General features: G+C 31.9%; 4 protein-coding genes across 4 annotated transcripts; 3 read left to right on the forward strand and 1 right to left on the reverse strand.

The window, feature by feature from the left end:
* Positions 1 to 3,915: 3,915 nt before the first annotated feature.
* On the forward strand, positions 3,916 to 6,999 carry LOC111001674 (endocuticle structural glycoprotein ABD-5-like). Its single transcript, XM_022271661.2, has 3 exons — positions 3,916 to 4,042; positions 4,552 to 4,664; positions 6,705 to 6,999. The coding sequence occupies exons 1-3, from the start codon at positions 4,031 to 4,033 to the stop codon at positions 6,886 to 6,888; spliced, it is 309 nt and encodes a 102-aa protein (XP_022127353.2). The 5' UTR covers positions 3,916 to 4,030; the 3' UTR covers positions 6,889 to 6,999.
* Positions 7,000 to 9,869: 2,870 nt separating this feature from the next.
* On the forward strand, positions 9,870 to 10,448 carry LOC123689608 (cuticle protein CP14.6-like). Its single transcript, XM_045630578.1, has 2 exons — positions 9,870 to 9,926; positions 10,062 to 10,448. Exons 1-2 carry the CDS (start codon positions 9,918 to 9,920, stop codon positions 10,425 to 10,427), a joined length of 375 nt encoding a protein of 124 aa, XP_045486534.1. The 5' UTR covers positions 9,870 to 9,917; the 3' UTR covers positions 10,428 to 10,448.
* Positions 10,449 to 13,324: 2,876 nt separating this feature from the next.
* Positions 13,325 to 14,085, forward strand: LOC111001667 (flexible cuticle protein 12-like). Its single transcript, XM_045630512.1, has 2 exons — positions 13,325 to 13,371; positions 13,630 to 14,085. Exons 1-2 carry the CDS (start codon positions 13,363 to 13,365, stop codon positions 13,993 to 13,995), a joined length of 375 nt encoding a protein of 124 aa, XP_045486468.1. The 5' UTR covers positions 13,325 to 13,362; the 3' UTR covers positions 13,996 to 14,085.
* A 2,115-nt stretch (positions 14,086 to 16,200) lies between these two features.
* On the reverse strand, positions 16,201 to 17,148 carry LOC111001668 (flexible cuticle protein 12-like). The gene is made up of 2 exons (XM_022271653.2): positions 17,040 to 17,148; positions 16,201 to 16,656 (listed from the first exon to the last, which is right to left on the reverse strand). The coding sequence occupies exons 1-2, from the start codon at positions 17,046 to 17,048 to the stop codon at positions 16,291 to 16,293; spliced, it is 375 nt and encodes a 124-aa protein (XP_022127345.1). The 5' UTR covers positions 17,049 to 17,148; the 3' UTR covers positions 16,201 to 16,290.
* Between the last annotated feature and the right edge of the window lie 132 nt (positions 17,149 to 17,280).

The raw sequence follows: 17,280 nt of genomic DNA on the forward strand, positions 1-17,280 counted from the left end.
TCAACACGCTGAAAGGAACGAACGAACGAATCACGTCCGATATATTCTTCTACAGTATATGTTACAACCTATCCATTCTTGAATTCAAGATAATTATGGTGTAGATACATTTTATAAAAAATAAAAATACAACGCATTTTTTTACAAAACATTATACTTCATATTTTAGTTATTACTAGTAATTTAATACTACTAAATATATCAAGCTCTGAATATGTTGTGTTTTTCAGCTTTATTCGCGAAGAATTCTAATGAGAGGTGCCTGAGCTCCTAAATTGTTTTTTATATCCGGAATTAGGATAATTCTGCTGATTGCGAATCTTGAGAATATGGGACGACAATGTTATTTTTTTTTAAGAAATCTCTACAGCCTAGCTCGGCAGGAATGGGCATTTTTATTAATGTGTAACTGTTCTGTATTTGACCATCGACTCCGATCGTACAGTGACATTTGAAATTCCCTAAATCGCTGGTATATATACATAATACTATACATATATACTATGCATACACTGAAATGTAATTGAACTTTTTTTTTAATACGTTTCTATTTTTCATTATGAGTATGAGGTAGTCGTATTAATTACGGATATTTTTTTCAATATACAATGAACGTGATTAAAAGAACAATGAATCTCCCAATCAAAGCTTCGGCAAGAAAAATAAGGAACACAAAATTCAACATTCAAAATTGGAACACTGGCATTTCAATTTTGAATTTTGCTTGAGATTATTCATTCTATAGGAGAAAGTTATTTGAATTTCGCTCATCATGCGGCTTTACATACTAGGATCATTTCCTTAACGCGAAAATTTATATTAAAATAAATCCTATACCAATACCACTCTATAACCATAGTCGTGGATAATCACTAGTATAACATAAATATCAACTACTAAAGGTCAAGGTTCCACTTATTCCGTTAAGTATAAAACCGATAGTTACTTTGGGATGCTATAATTATCAAACTGTTGATATAAACAAATTTTTTGTTTGCTTTTTTGTTTTCATACGGATATTATGATTATCTATTTGATGCCACGACTTCGTAAAAATCGGTATATTGTTAGATTTGGTAATATTAATTAAACTGACATTTAGATTACAGAACATGACTTGACTTTAAATTTGATTATGAATTTTCATGACCTGGGTGGTCTTTTTAAATTCAAACTCATTTATTTATATAGGTCAAAAACAGAAATGTAAATGAAATACTTCTAATTTTACATTTACTACTAATTCCCAAATCAAGGGCGTAGAACAGAAGAGAAGAATTGATAATAGACTCTCCGCCACTGTTTTGAATTGCCATGTTTTTCTTGGACACAACGTTTGTATCGAGCTGCAACAATAACACCATGTGCGACATCTTAAGTAATTAATAATATTAAAATACATTTAAAGCAAAAATTACCTAATAAATTGAGATAATAGCATGAAATTATTCGTAACTAAGGCCTAATGTACGACTTATATACCACGCGCCTATATGTGATGCACGGGAGGAAGACGTCAAAACCTTTTATGAGAATATCGACGCAGTAAAAAAACTAGCTCATGGAAAAATAATAATTATGGGAGATTGTAATTCAAAAATTGGCCAAGTTGGAGGAGGCCTTCTCCCGGTCAGGGGCCGCATCCCAGTTAAAATTGTATTTATATATATCTTATTTTATTCATGTAAATAGGATATGGAAAAATAAAGGCTTATTATTATTATTTGAACATCATAATAATTGACAGTGTCCATGGGCGGCGGTATCACTTAACATCAGGTGAGCCTCCTGCCTGGTTGTTCTATAAAAAAAAAACAACGACGTACTCGTCGCCGACTAGTCACTATCCGAGCGGCTTAAAATTTTGACGCTGCGTTTTTTTTGCTATATCTGTATCTTCTACCGCATACAACACGGTGCTTAGAGGATTTCCAATGAATGCTGCTGAATTTCAGTATCACCTCGACGTCCATATTTCCGCAACTGTTATTTATGGTAGTGGCCACGCATCATCACTATGTGGAAACACCTGCCTTCTGAACCGATTCGACTTAGGCGCGTAGTAGATCTTTAGAGGCCGGCAACACACTTGCGAACCCTATGCCAATGTGAGTGTCCATAGGCAGTATCACTTAACATCAGATGACCTATTTGCCCCGTAATATATAGTTGTAAATAAATCCAGGATTAAATAACTTTGTCAGCGGATCTCGTACAAGTCGTCGGAAATATCTGCGAACCTGGCGCCAGGGGAAGCGCATTCCAGCGAGGTTCGCAGATATTTCATACCAACTATACAGTTGAATATTGTTAATGGACTAACCCGAGTCTCGTAAGAGCAATATGACACATGCAGCCATTGTGATTTCACTCACGTTACCTAACATTCACTAATTCCGTGTAACTATTATTTTTGTTATCGTGTATAATCGTTTTATTAAAGACATACATACTTTACTGTGACTTCAAAATGTGAAAACGTAATGAACCGTAAAATTAATTTTTCTACCATTTTTGACTTGAATATTTAAGCAATCATTGGCTTTAAGCAAAATTACAACCACTCGATTGCGTCTATTATTTCTGTTAAGTTTCATTCACCTCCTTGGTGTTTAATGGCGGCCCTGAAATCAATTTATTGAAAATTAAACATTTTGGATTATACATTGTCTTGTGCCTACATACTTTGTGTGTGTGATATATTTGCGATCAATGCTAATTAAATACGGTTGTCTTTCTTACCTTGTCTTCTTGTCTTTAACAAGGCAATTATAATTTTTTAAATACATGTAAGAATTTCGAACGTTTGGTGAAAAGTGAATAAATATTTTCGCAACAAAATTAAGTTAAAAAATTATTCACTTCCATACTGGTACATTGACACTGCACTGTATGTGTTGTATTGTTTGCATAGTTTTTGATTCAAGCTCTTATAATATAATTTGATAAATCTATAATATGGAATAGCTTTTATAATTTTAATGATGACCAAGGTTTGTCTAACAGTGATAAAAAAGAGAATATTTCTTTCTAATCCCTTATTAAATAATAATTATAAAATAATAGCTAAATAGCTAAGCCAAAACCTTTCATGACACCAACACTGAAATTGGGTGTGGCACGCTTGTATAAGTGTTAATATTCAAAACGAATATATTATATATGCATTGACAAAGGCAGTATTTATTTTTTATTTTTTAGAATAAAATATTTTGTAGCTTATACCGACAAAGTTAAGTCGGCTGAGGTAGTAAATAACTTACGTATATGTACAACTTAAGTTAATGGGTAAATCTTTTAACAATTACAGTAAATTCCAGAAGAAGAACATTATTTCCTTAGTAGTTGTGAACTAAATTAAATATAACTAATAAAAGTCACATTCTAAGTTTCCATTACTTTATTCTCGTCTTTAAACATACTTCTTTATGTTTTTACGTTAAACTGAGCTAGGAAATTAGTGTAAGTGTATGTTAGCCTTAAGTGTTGAACAGTGGTAAGTGAAAAAAAAATATATAACATAAGAACAGTGTTCATTTATTAAAGACTGTAAGTAGTGTTATAGGACACTATCTTATATTAAATATCCTTATTAATACATCAACTTAGGTTAGATCGTAATTTTCATTATTAGTTACATGTATTAAATAATCTAAATTGCTGACAAAAAAAATCTTTGCAAGTGCAAAAACAATTTTATTGCAATAATATTCCTAAAAGCACCATCTTCATATGCTTAAATAAAAAGTGCATGTTAAAAGTTGCAAAATCTCCGTACTCTTACTCAAGATACTAAACATTTGCAATAGAAGACAAGACTTCCTAATTACACAATATGCTATATTGATTACAATGTCAAATAGGCATTCTTGTGGCCATGTACTTAACAAAAAAGTCTTTTTGATGAGCGTTTGTAACCGTTTCTTCATATGATGTCAGATTGCAGGCTGCATCTCAGTACATATATATAACGAAGCCATAACGAAGTTAGTCATTCGTTAGCCTGTATTCGAGACGATAACTGAACACCATGCTTAAATACGTAAGTTTTTATTCAATACTATTTATATATAGAAGAATTTATTTATTTTCTCAAGTTTACTACATCATAACGTACGGTGTATGTTACAAATTATTTTATATAAAGACACCAGATATTTTTGTTAAGTAAAAAAAAATACCAGCAAAACAGCGGTAAAATACACATAACAATGCTTTGTTGTTGAATTGATTTCGATTAACAACTAAAAAGTTAAAAAAATAATATTCAAAATCGTTTCAATTTGAATTTCGATTCTTTTCCATCAAGTGTTTCAAGAATAATAAATAAATTAAAGAACAATATCTATGGAAAAATCTCCGGCTTAAGGCTAGTACTAATACGGTCATAAGGGTTGTAAACAAATTTGCAAAGGCATTAGTTTTGGTATAAAGTTATATGATATTATTGTTGTTAGCATATAAATTCATAACTATACAAAAGTATTTCAATATATTTCATGCAATATACTGTATTCAGTATTTTGTTTATTACAACACCCCTCATTACAGGTAACTATCGCTTGTTTGCTTGCCGCGCTGAGCGCAGCCGCACCCCAAAACCCACAAGATGTCCAGATTCTACGGTTTGACAGTGACGTACAACCCGATGGATACAGTTTCGCGTAAGTTTCATGAAGTTTAACCCTAATGAAATCATTTTATCACGAGGGTAATAACGACCTAGTTAATAGCTAATTTTGATATCATTAAAAACATTTTAAAAGTAGTGATTTGCGTTTAAATAAGAGGTAATGTTGTTATCATTAAAAACATTCTAAAGTAGTGACTTGTTTTGTAAAATTTGACCCCTCAATATAGGAATTATTAACTCTCTAGTTTTAATCACCATGAAAATAAGTATCTCAGAGTCATTACGATATTAATAGTGTCTCGGAGAAAAATCGAAAAAAATTGCTAATTTTATCCATCTTAGTATAATTAAAAATTACTAATCCATATTAGTAAAAAGTGCATTTTACCATATTTGTGCATATTTGCATATTTTTTTTAAGTGCACAGTTACATAGATAATGGCCTGCTTGCCATTCCAGGCATTTATCTAGATTTTTCCATATTTCCATAGCATTGTCATAAAACTATTATACGTATATAGCTCAAATATCCGTAGTTCCAAACTCAGCGAAGCAATAATTGTTTGCGACCCAATGTTGTATATGTTGTAACATTTATAGAACCTTACAATACACATACACGTTTGTAAGAAGTTCCTATGACATATGTGCTTAACTAAAATCAATAATGCATAGATAATGTAAATGCAAAGAACATCTCACTAAATTACAAGATCGTTTTAAACTCTACCTTGACCTAACTTACTAAGTATTTATTTGCAAAATTCATGTACTTTGACTCTTTGACTAAATAATGAATGAGTTAAAAATCATAACTCCAACAAAAGCTACAAAAATATTTTTCTAAATACTTATCGCAATTCTCAGTCAAATACTTTTTTCTGCCAAAAGAGCGTTTTCTTTTTTATAGACAAAAACCATAAGCTAATTAAAAAATATACATAAAAACATTTTTCTCATTCAGCATATTCAAAAAATGTTACTGAAAAAACCTAATGTTTTTATAAAAAAAGACATTTTGGTGTTTTATACGAATAGAATGTAATGTTATGTTAGAAGTACATGTAACTATAAGGTCACATTAAATATACAAAATACACGAATAACACAAAAACAGTAATAGTTTACAAATCGATTAAATTAATCTGCGCGTCGAATTCAATTAGATTGTCTTGTCCTTCTGATAGAAGAAACAAATTAATAGAATTTTTTATTTGTTTGCGTAATTCATGTAATACTTAAAAATTTAGCCTCAGCAGCTATACAGCCTGTCTTTTAAACTGCATGTATTAAAAGTTTCAATATCGTATCATGAATTATTACGTTTAAAACTTATTTAAACTTAAAATCAATTGTAGGTGATATCACATTTCCAAAACAAACCTAAGTCTCCACCGGGAATTCTAATTTTATGAATATTGAACTATCTTCCATATGACTTTTAGTTTCTGCGAGATATTTTATTAGACAAACATACAGAAACGCATTAAAGCATATGAGCTTATTAAGTTCAACAGGGTAAAAATATCTGTTAACAACTGGTGAAAACAGAGGTGTATGTATGTATGTATGATCAGAAAGACGGGAGCGCCTAACCAACACAGCAAAATGCCTACAAATCCCTAAAACTCATTTGACATTATGCTGAATTGCGTAATCAAAGATGGCCTTATTGAACTTCAACATAGTCACGATTTTAACCCGAAGATACATCAAATTGAAATTCAAAGGACATCCTTATTAGATTATCATTGAAACGTTTTTGTTGTTTGCCGTAAAAACAAATGACTGTATGCATCGATCGTGTTTTGTTAACAAAAATATATTTAAACGATACTCTAATCAACTATTTATGCACTTAATAGAGATAGACATATTTTCAATAGGATAAACCCAATAAAGTAAAGCTACTTGATTTACAAATATATATTTATTCATTGATAAATTTCATATATATTTATTATTATGTGGAGATTCTCCAAAAATTCGTCCATTGCCATAGGCAAAGTTCTTCTTACCGCTTTCATATTCGTTCATAGAAATATATTTAAATCGCATTTATGCCTACAGATACGAAACAAGTGACGGAACATCAAGGCAAGAGGAAGGCAAAATAGACAACCCACAATCTGAAAACGCAGCTCTCACAGTAACAGGCCAGTACTCGTACGTAGGCCCAGATGGAAAACACTACACAGTGACCTTCACCGCCGGCCCCAATGGCTTCCAACCCAAAACGTCTATAGGACAATAGTCATAGAACTCCGATCTCAGTTGCACAGAACACTTGAACTTCTAAATTCTCGTGCCATAGCGTCTTTGTAATTTTATACTCAGTTTTACACGAATAAAGTTTTTATACATATTGCAGTTTTGATATCTACTATGTAATCTTATAAATAGATGCAATATCTTGTCCTGTACGCACATCATTAAAAAAACATATCTTTGTATATCTAAAGCATCTCGCATCCACTAAAAGTATATTTAACGATTTTGATGACTTTTTTGTAATTAGTAGGACTTAAATTATAAACACACGATCATATATTATATTAAAATCAAAACAAATGACATTTTTAAAAAACAAAACGATTTTCAATTAGTTTTTGTTGTGGTATTTATGTTTACTTAAATTCATGACTTTATTAACTTCATGAAACCTTATTTTTCTTACTTAAAACTAAACAATATTGCTTCTGTATAATATGTAAATATAGACAATAAATTAATTTTGCATTTCATTTTTATTATGCAATCTGCAGTCCTTAAATTATAATAAGGTATGTATAAATTTTATAAACCTCATTATAGTAGGCTTCAGATACCAATATGTATTCATTAGCGCCGCGAAATTATTGTACTAAACTCCGTACCATGAACGAAGCTAAAACTTCTAGTGCCTCACTACGTAACTGCCAGTACTCGGCATTTTTATAATCCAAGAAGCTACTAAAATACTTATTCAAGAAGAGTTATTTTGTATGATGTGTTGTCTTATCACCCATCAGGAGATGCCAATTTCAGGTCACACGGTACAGTCTGAAAAGTCATGACTTTGACCTGACAGTATTACGTAATAATGATGTACATAAACTTGTAATAAACTAGCATAAAATTCAATGCATTTATTCAGTAAACGATTAATAACTAATCATTGAGGGTCATAATAATGTTTTGATTACTTAATTTAAAAAAATATGAATAAAGAATATGCTAGCGAACTCTATGAATTAAAAAATATTACGGCAGTAAGTATTGCTTGAATTTTTCTAAAAGCATAATGTGAAAAATGTAAACATAAAATGCACAGCACTGCAACATCTTAGCTTATGAATGATTTCTTTACGCTCTTTGTTCTTTACATGTTGTTATAGTTAATTCATATAAAAATAAAATATTTATGTCTTGTTAGTTATATATGTCAATTGTCAAAAAAATAATAATAAATCATTCACAGGTCAAACTGTACGCTTTTATAATAAATTACCAAGTGATGCGGTAAAAGTTTATTATAGAATATAGGATTACCTAGACGATAAGGAAGATTGGAATTACATAGGTATAATTTGCTCCAGCTGTTTAATTTAACTGCAGCTAATATAAGTATTGAATATAACTTAAGACGATAATCAAAAACTAGCCCGATGTTCTTGCCTTGCCTAGAGAGACCAAGGCGGTAGAGTGGACAATTCAAAATGATCATGTGATTCAACCGAATAAATGATTTTTTATTGATTGATTGTCAAATCAGTTAAGAAACACTCACTCTTAACTCAAAAAAAATCGTATTGGTTTGTCGCCATTAGTTCGTATAAAATTGGTTAACACAACATTTGCGCAGTTTTTAAATACGGCTTACTTTGTCATTATCGTAAGACCTAAGCAGGAAACGCCCTTACTCTGAACGCGGGAAAACGCTAAAACAGCCCGAGCCCGCTAAAGGCCATAAAAACAGGCGCATTTCCGAAAGTTATATAAATGTAGGATCAGTTTCAAAATAGCACTTTCATTTCAAGAACTAACGATATGTTTAATTTTATACACAAGTATTACACAGGAAACTTCACACTTAGTTGATTTCGTAATTTTAAATGCCAAGATGTCTATGAAGGTCTGCCACAAAGGCTTTTTATAATCAACCTCTGGCCTCTGCCTTTCAAACAATAATGATTCGTATTGAACACAACATTAATTATGCGACAAATTTTTAACCTTTAATGACATGAATGTCGTAATTTTTAGACATTACCACTAGTGGTTGTGCAATATGGTTTCAGATTCCATTTGTGGAAAAATATTATACTATTAACAACTATACACTACTAAATCATATAAATTTATGCTTTTCAGTGTAAAGGCAATTGCATCTTAATGGTATTAGGTGCTATTCCCGGGTGCAATTTGGAATAACAGTTATTCTAGTGGTTTCATGTTCACTCAATCCTTAAGATCGAAGGTTTGAAACCTGTGTGCTCATTTAGCAGTCGCCCATACGATGAAGAAAAACCATAGACAGCTACAGAAAGAATCCTGCTGGCATATTAGAAAAAAACAAATGATTACGAAAAAGAAAATTGAGCCCACCAAAGAGGTTATAGCAATTATTAAAATTAATGTAATTGAACTCCAAAGTGTTTAAAGCCATTCTAAGCAGTACTGTAATCCTTACTATCTACATTGTTTCAGGCTACTGCATATTTTTATGCCTGCAAATGAAAATGCATCATTACGAATTAATATTGATTACCAAGAAGCGTTTCTTAATGATTTATTAAATCTTTTATATTGAGCAATTTTGCATAGCGTCGGCTTTGCTTGTTTTTTTAATGTTATCTACTTAACTAGTAGCACAATAAAGCAAATAATTAAAGCAGAAAAGACGTTTTATTCTGCTAGAATTTAAGGTTTAAATCTTGATCCAAATTATTCCTCAGATATTAATTATACGGTCATAACTGTCGTATGGAATGTGAAACAACATTTAATCTAGTTTCCAGAGCGATCACATCATATTGATTAAATAAATTTGATATTGTAATAGATATGACGAAATATTAATTGCCATTTTTAAATACATCATCAAAAAAAATTGCACATACCTTTAAACCTCAAAATTCGTGAAATGATCACCAAACAAACTAATTACAAAACAAGTACTCATTAAAAACAAGTTGCTGTAAATTACATTTTATGACTATAAATTGTAAATAAAAAGTTCCGAACTATCAGTCACAAACACAGATTGATCATATTATCTATAAACTTTAAACAATTATAATTATGAAGTTGGTAAGATTTTTATATGCTATAAATATTTTCTTGTTCAGTTCACAAATTATATGAAGTGAAACTTTTTATACATTTTACGACTGCTTCAATTGAAAACACTTCAATTTTAAAGATTTATGAGTATTTTTTTTTCAGTATATCCTCATCTCAGCGTTAGTAGCTGTCACATTATGTGCTCCAGTTTATCCGGAAACAGATGTGGAACTAGCTCAGCTTATAGCTAGAAGAAGACTGCCCGCACTGGAACACGAAGAGATCCACGATGAATTCGGTCAGTACGCCTTACGCTACGTCACAGCTGAAGGCACTGTAGTCTCAGAACGGGGAAGACTGGTCCCCACCGCGGATGGAAAGGATTACGTTCTTGTTATTGAAGGAGAAGTTTCCTATATTGGGGATGATGGCCAGCTCTACGTCACTAAGTTTTCAGCTGGCATCGATGGCGTCAAAATGGAGGGCGATCATCTTCCTAAGGCCCCTGAACTAGAACCAATTGCCTAATTTATAGTAATGAAATAAAACAGTGATACCAAATAATATTTTTATTAACTGACTTTACTAACTTTGACGTTATTTTTTTCAATAGATTTTGTGGCTTAAGGTTGGCGTGTGATTTATACCCTAGGATATTGCATTCAAATTTTGTCTATGTAACGATTTTTTTACAAATGGTTTAGAATCATTCTAAGGGCCTGTCATGTTTTGACCAGTTAACAAGTTAGCTTTCCGTAATGTTAGACTCATCGTCAGGAATTCTAAATTCAAAACGCGAAACGAATACAGTTTACTCACTTTATATTCGTCTAAGATCTGGGATTAGAAAAAATACCCTCATCTGTTATTTAGATGAAACAATTTTTTATAAGCTGATTTCAATGTCATGAACTTATAAAAACAACCTCTGCCATAATAAGCCTGCTGCAATTAAAAGTAATTGATTTTTATTTGATGGCAGAGGTTGTTTTTATAAGTTCATGATATTGAAATCAGCTTATAAAAAATTATTTCATCTAAATAACAGATGAGGGTATATTTTTCTAATCCCGGATCTTATGCCTACTTTGTGGAACCAGCTGTCCACTGAAGTATTTCCGAACCAATTCCACTTAGGGTCCTTCAAGAAAAGAGCGTACTAATTCTTAAAAGGCCGGCAACGCACTCGCGAGCCCGGACATTGAGAGTGTCCATGGCGGCGGTATAACATAACATCAGATGAGCCTCCTTCTACCTCCTCCTCCTCCTGTTCTATAAAAAAATGATATTATTGTTTCCATTATAGTTTAATTAATTATAAATGTTTTGATGATTAGTTAGGTTGGCCGGCTCTACGTCAGTATTCGACTGGCATCGAAGGCTCCCAGATTGAAGGCAATCATCTTCCTAAGGCTGAACGAAAACCAAAATTGATCAACAACAATGGAAAAAAAACAGTTATACTTAAGCTTTTGTTTATCGAGTATTAAGATAAAGTTCTTTATTAAACAGGCAGGCTAAACCATCATGGTTAATTCTGTTCGAACTTATTTAATTGGTTTACTAACGCTTTTATGTCAGAATAATCAACTAGTGCATACTATATTTGTTTCAAAGCGGCTCGGATATATCAAAATATCTTTATGTCAGTGAATAATATAAAGATGAAACTTAAACTGGTAATATTGTCGAAAATGGTGTTGGAAAATTATACATTTTTAACAATAATATTTTTTTTAAATTATAATAAAAAATACAAAAACTGATTGAAACAGTTCAAGGAATTTCAATTCTCCTTCAACGACTCGATTGTCAGATATTTCACACATGCATTGGCCGTACAGCAACAATTTTATTTGTTAATATTCCCAACATCGTTTAAAGAACTCTTTGATCTGTTAAAACTCCGACATTTAAAGCATTTTTAACGAATGTCATTAGTAATACCGTTAGTAAATGAACTCGTGAAATTGTTGGCTATTCATCAGCAGTATTAAATTGCGTTACAATGCCGATGGAGCACTTTAATACGCTAACAAAAAAAACAAGCAAACTAAAAGAAAGTAGAAGAAGAAAGAAAGAAGGAAGAAGTGCTAAAGTTAGCACACATTATAGAACCCACCTTTAACCATTTGCTGATTCATAAAGTTTTTGTAACATCCTTCTTTATATATCAATGCAATATTCATAAAAACAATTTATCTAAATGCATGTTTAACTTTAAGCTAAAATGGTCCAATAGGAGAAAGATTTGTTCTTGCTTCTTTTTAAAGGCATACTAGCGAAAAAAATATAGACACAGAGCAAACGACATACAAAAAACACAATACATGTGCAAAACATTTAAAAGGAAACGATGATATTAGAGAAAACAAATATGACAACTATAACTAGATTAAGGAATACAAATTTTAAATCATTTAATTAAAAAGAAAATAAACAATACAAATCTAATTTAACTTTTCCAGACAAAGCACGCCAAACCTTTAAATCGACGTGATGCAAAATGCTTAAGTTTGCTTTGTTTAGAAAACACTTTAATAAGACTGCCTAATGAGATATACTTCTTACCATTAACTATATCATTTAAACGCAATAATTTGGACACATCAATCATATGGGATTTCTTCGATGGCTTTATTTTGTGTCAATTATTTTAAAAACTCTTACACGCTAACTACTTTGGAGAATGCTATTCTGTGTAAAGATTAATATTGTACTTTTATTATTTGTCCTTTTTTTAGTTTTGTTGTAGTTTTTTCTAAATATATGTTTTATCTATTTTTGCACTTTTTGCTTACCTTTTCTAATTTGTTCTTCTCAGAGTGGTTGTCTGGAAGAGCTATTATGTCAATACTATTACATTTCTTCAACGAAGTTTTGATAAATAAATAAATAAAATATGAAGTGGCGTAAAAGAAAATATATTTTTGACTGATATAAATAAAAGCAACAAAACGCTGCCAGTTATTGTTATTAAAGTACTACTTGTAAGTACTAAGTAAGTAGTACTGTAAACAAATTAAATAATTTGATCCATACAGCCACAGGCTGTTTGGGTCATTTTTTTTTAATATTTATCTATTATAATGATTAATATGTAGGTTAGGAATATTGTAAATACTATTTATTTACATGTTGGAAATACACTAAAAGCAAGAATATGTACGATTTTTTTAAAAGTATTCTCTAGTTTTTAACTTTGGACTCTGCTCTTAAGATTTAAAGATATAAGTCCTATAATTGCCGTGACTCAAAAGACCAGTCCTAATTAAACTATAGAAGCTGTTCTTGTAAAATTTTTCAAATTCCTAAACATTATTGCACAAATTGCATATTATATACGCATTAGTCTCTCTAATTGTATAATTAGCAAAACTATAAAATGAGAGTAAAATTTGGCACAGTATCAGTCGTTCGTCCAGATAAATTATATTCACGTCAAAATCTCTTTTATTCAAAAATGAAGTCGGTAAGTAAAATTTACGTAAATATTCTTAGTGTGAAATACAGTTCGCGTGTTCTTATTTAAAATTTACATTTCTACCAACTTTATGGCAGTTTAGATACACTTATGTACACGCGTTAGAAGTTATACTTCTTTGGCGTAACAAGATGTAATCTTTTCAAAAAAAATTTTTATTTATTTTTGAGGTAGAAAAAACGAAACTAACAATGAAAAATCTAAAATTTCAAGGTGTCGGTCTTTTTATCAACAATTTTTTTTCAGTTCATCATTCTCTCAGCGTTAGCAGCAGTCACATTATGTGCTCCAGTTGATCCGGAGACAGATGTGGAACTAGCTCAGCTTATAGCTAGAAGAAGACTGCCCGCACTGGAACACGAAGAGATCCACGATGAATTCGGTCAGTACGCCTTACGCTACGTCACAGCTGAAGGCACTGTAGTCTCAGAACGGGGAAGACTGGTCCCCACCGCGGATGGAAAGGATTACGTTCTTGTTATTGAAGGAGAAGTTTCCTATATTGGGGATGATGGCCAGCTCTACGTCACTAAGTTTTCAGCTGGCATCGATGGCGTCAAAATGGAGGGTGCTCATCTTCCTAAGGCCCCTGAACCAGAACCAATTGCATAAAAATTACTCTGATGGTTGTGTTAGTGGCGCTGCAAAACTTCCTCCACTCTTCCCTATCTTCGGATAAAGTTTATAGTAACAAAATATAACAGTGATACCAAATAAGTTTTTTATTCACTTACTTTACTGTTCAACTTCTTTTACTAAGTTTGACGTTGACGTTTTTTTTTAAAGTTTATGGTCGGCGCGTGATTAAAGCCCCTAGGATTAGCATTCAAGTGTTCCATTTGAATTTTAACGCAATTTAACACTGCCGATAATTTCACGAGATTATTTCCTAACCAATGATATTCATTCGCATTCGGGCAGTGTTGGCCTAGTGGCTCCAACGTGCGACTCTCATACCTGAGGTCGTAGGTTCGATCCCCGGCTGTGCACCAATGGACTTTCTTTCTATGTGCGCATTTAACATTTGCACGATTGCATTGCACATCGTGAGGAAACCGACATGTCTTAGACCCAAAAAGTCGACAACGTGTCAGGCACTGGAGGCTGATCACCTAGTTGGCTATTAGATTTAAAAATTGATCATGAAACAGATTCAGAAATCTGAGGCCAAGCCCTAAACAGGTTGTAGTGCCACTGATTTATTGATTTTTTAATGACATTCGTTAAAAATAGCTTGAATGTTGAAGTTTTCAACAGATGAAACAGTTCTAGCAGATACCGCGTAAAACGTCCATTAACAAATAGGATTGTTTAATTTAGTCTGCTGTACGGCCAGTAATGATGGTAGTTCGTTTTAAAGCGCAAATGAAATGCCTGACAGTGGAGCCGTAGACTATAGAGTTTCATTGATTTGATATAATTTAATGATATAAATTAATTGATACTTTATTTACATCAAAGTAACAAAAGGAGAAAATAAGATTACATAAACGAACCAAGGATGTCAATGGGCGGTCTTACTGCTAAAAGCAGTTTCTTCCAACCCAAAAATATCAAATACATATACAAACTTACACACATACAAACAATATATGTAGGTAAATGTATTGCGGTTTTTTTAGTTTATTATCAATTGTTTCTTAAATATTCAATGATTATGGAATTTAAGTTTCAAATTTACATGCTTCTTCAATATTGATAGGGTGGACTAGTGGCTATAGCAATAAAATAAAATGTTAGTAATTACTAACATTGTGTTTACTTGTATAAGAGAATATTTAGGGCCTGTTTCACAATGTATGGATAAAGTGCCAAATAGCTATGCAACACATAAATTATTCGATCTAAGATAAAAGTTCCAAATAAGATACTTTGAATTTCATGATGAATAGCGCTATCTGACAGTCGTGAAACGCAAAAATACTATTTATCATACCAATAAGTAACAAATAGCTTATTTGGAACTTATCCGAACATTGTGAAACTGGCCCTTAAAATGATTCTCTAAATGACACCGCACATCAGAAGTAAATAAAAACCCAAACGTAAGTGCATCATAGACAATTATATGTGGACAGCACCTTCAAAAAAATATTACGTACGACGTACAATATTTTAGTTGAAAAAAAAATTAAAACTTATTTGCGATATTTGTTTTAAAATAAGTGTTGTTTAATGATTTGCTCTTTGAAAAGAGTGCCGAGAGTTTTTTTTTACGCTGGCTTTTTCTCTCGGCCTCGATCTTCTTTGCGAATCAGTAGGGATGCCTACAGATTCATATTTCAAAACGCGGAAAAGTGATTCCTGTATCTTATGTTCTATAACAAACATTTTTTTTTAGCTGTTTACGTAATACGCTTCATAAGCTAATACTTGCAGGCGTAAATTATAAAAAACAAATTGAAATATTACCTACATAATTTAAACAAAAAATTGCATTTTAGTTAATTCCATTGATTAACTAAGATGCTATCTTAGTTAATCTAAGGAATCTTAAGATTTGTTCATGACCCAAGTTAACCCAACTAGAATATTACGTATATTTCTTTGGAGTTTTGAATTTAGAATTCCATGACCATTCTATGTATATGATTAAGGAAGGCTGTTACGTGTATGAATAAAACTGACAGGCGTTTAACTTGTTCTAAACTTTCTTGCCATAGAAATAAAAATCGGTATATAGACGAACTTCGAATGCAAATCTTAGGGCTTAAAACACAAGCCAACCATAAACTAATGAAAAAAACAAAACGCCAACGTCAAACGTGGTAAAATAAGTTAAACAGAAAGTGAATAAAAAACTTATTTGGTATCACTGTTATATTTCGTTACTATAAACTTTATCCGAAGATAGGGAAGAGTGGAGGAAGTTTTGCGGCGCCACTAACACAACCATCAGAGTAATTTTTATGCAATTGGTTCTGGTTCAGGGGCCTTAGGAAGATGAGCACCCTCCATTTTGACGCCATCGATGCCAGCTGAAAACTTAGTGACGTAGAGCTGGCCATCGTCTCCGATAAAGGAAACTTCTCCTTCAATAACTAAGACGTAATCCTTTCCATCCGCGGTGGGGACCAGTCTTCCCCGTTCTGAGACTACAGTGCCTTCAGCTGTGACGTAGCGTAAGGCGTACTGACCGAATTCATCGTGGATCTCTTCGTGTTCCAGTGCGGGCAGTCTTCTTCTAGCTATAAGCTGAGCTAGTTCCACATCTGTCTCCGGATCAACTGGAGCACATAATGTGACTGCTGCTAACGCTGAGAGAATGATGAACTGAAAAAAATTGCTTGTTAAAACCTATCCTTTATAACATATTCTATTTTATACGACAATTAAAATAGTAGACACAGCAACATTTAGGAACCACTTTTATTCACGTAAAATGAACATAAGTTACATTTTTTAATGTCACAAAAAAGCGAAACCTTAAAATTTTAGGGTTTTTATTGTTAGTGTCGTTTTTTTCTACGGCAAAAAATAAAAGAAATAATAAAATCTTTGAAAAGATTTATATCTTGTCATGCCAAAGTATAGAAGTTATACTGTACGCGTGTACATTAGTGTATCTACAATGCCATAAAGTTGGTAGTAATGTAAATTTGAAATTGGAACACTCGAAATGTATTTCACACTTATATTTACGAAATTTTACTTACCGACTTCATTATTGAATAAAAGAGATTTTGACGTTAATATAATTTTTCTCGACGAACGACTGATACTGTGCCAAATTTTACTCTCATTTTATAGTTTTGCTAATTATACAATTACAGAGACTAATGCGTATATAATATGCAATTTGTGCAATAATGTTTAGGAATTTGAACAATTTTACACGAACAGTTTCTGTAGTTTAATTAGGACTGGTCTTTTGATTGGAGTCACGGCAATTATGGG

Source organism: Pieris rapae, chromosome 12 (assembly GCF_905147795.1).
Source record: "Pieris rapae chromosome 12, ilPieRapa1.1, whole genome shotgun sequence".
Classification (NCBI taxonomy): Eukaryota; Metazoa; Arthropoda; class Insecta; order Lepidoptera; family Pieridae; genus Pieris; species Pieris rapae.

What these genes read in the sequence shown, in the direction of transcription:
- LOC111001674 (XM_022271661.2), top strand. An exon ending in CCCGATGGATACAGTTTCGC is followed by an intron (nt 4,665 to 6,704) that starts GTAAGTTTCATG and finishes TTATGCCTACAG; the next exon opens with ATACGAAACAAGTGACGGAA.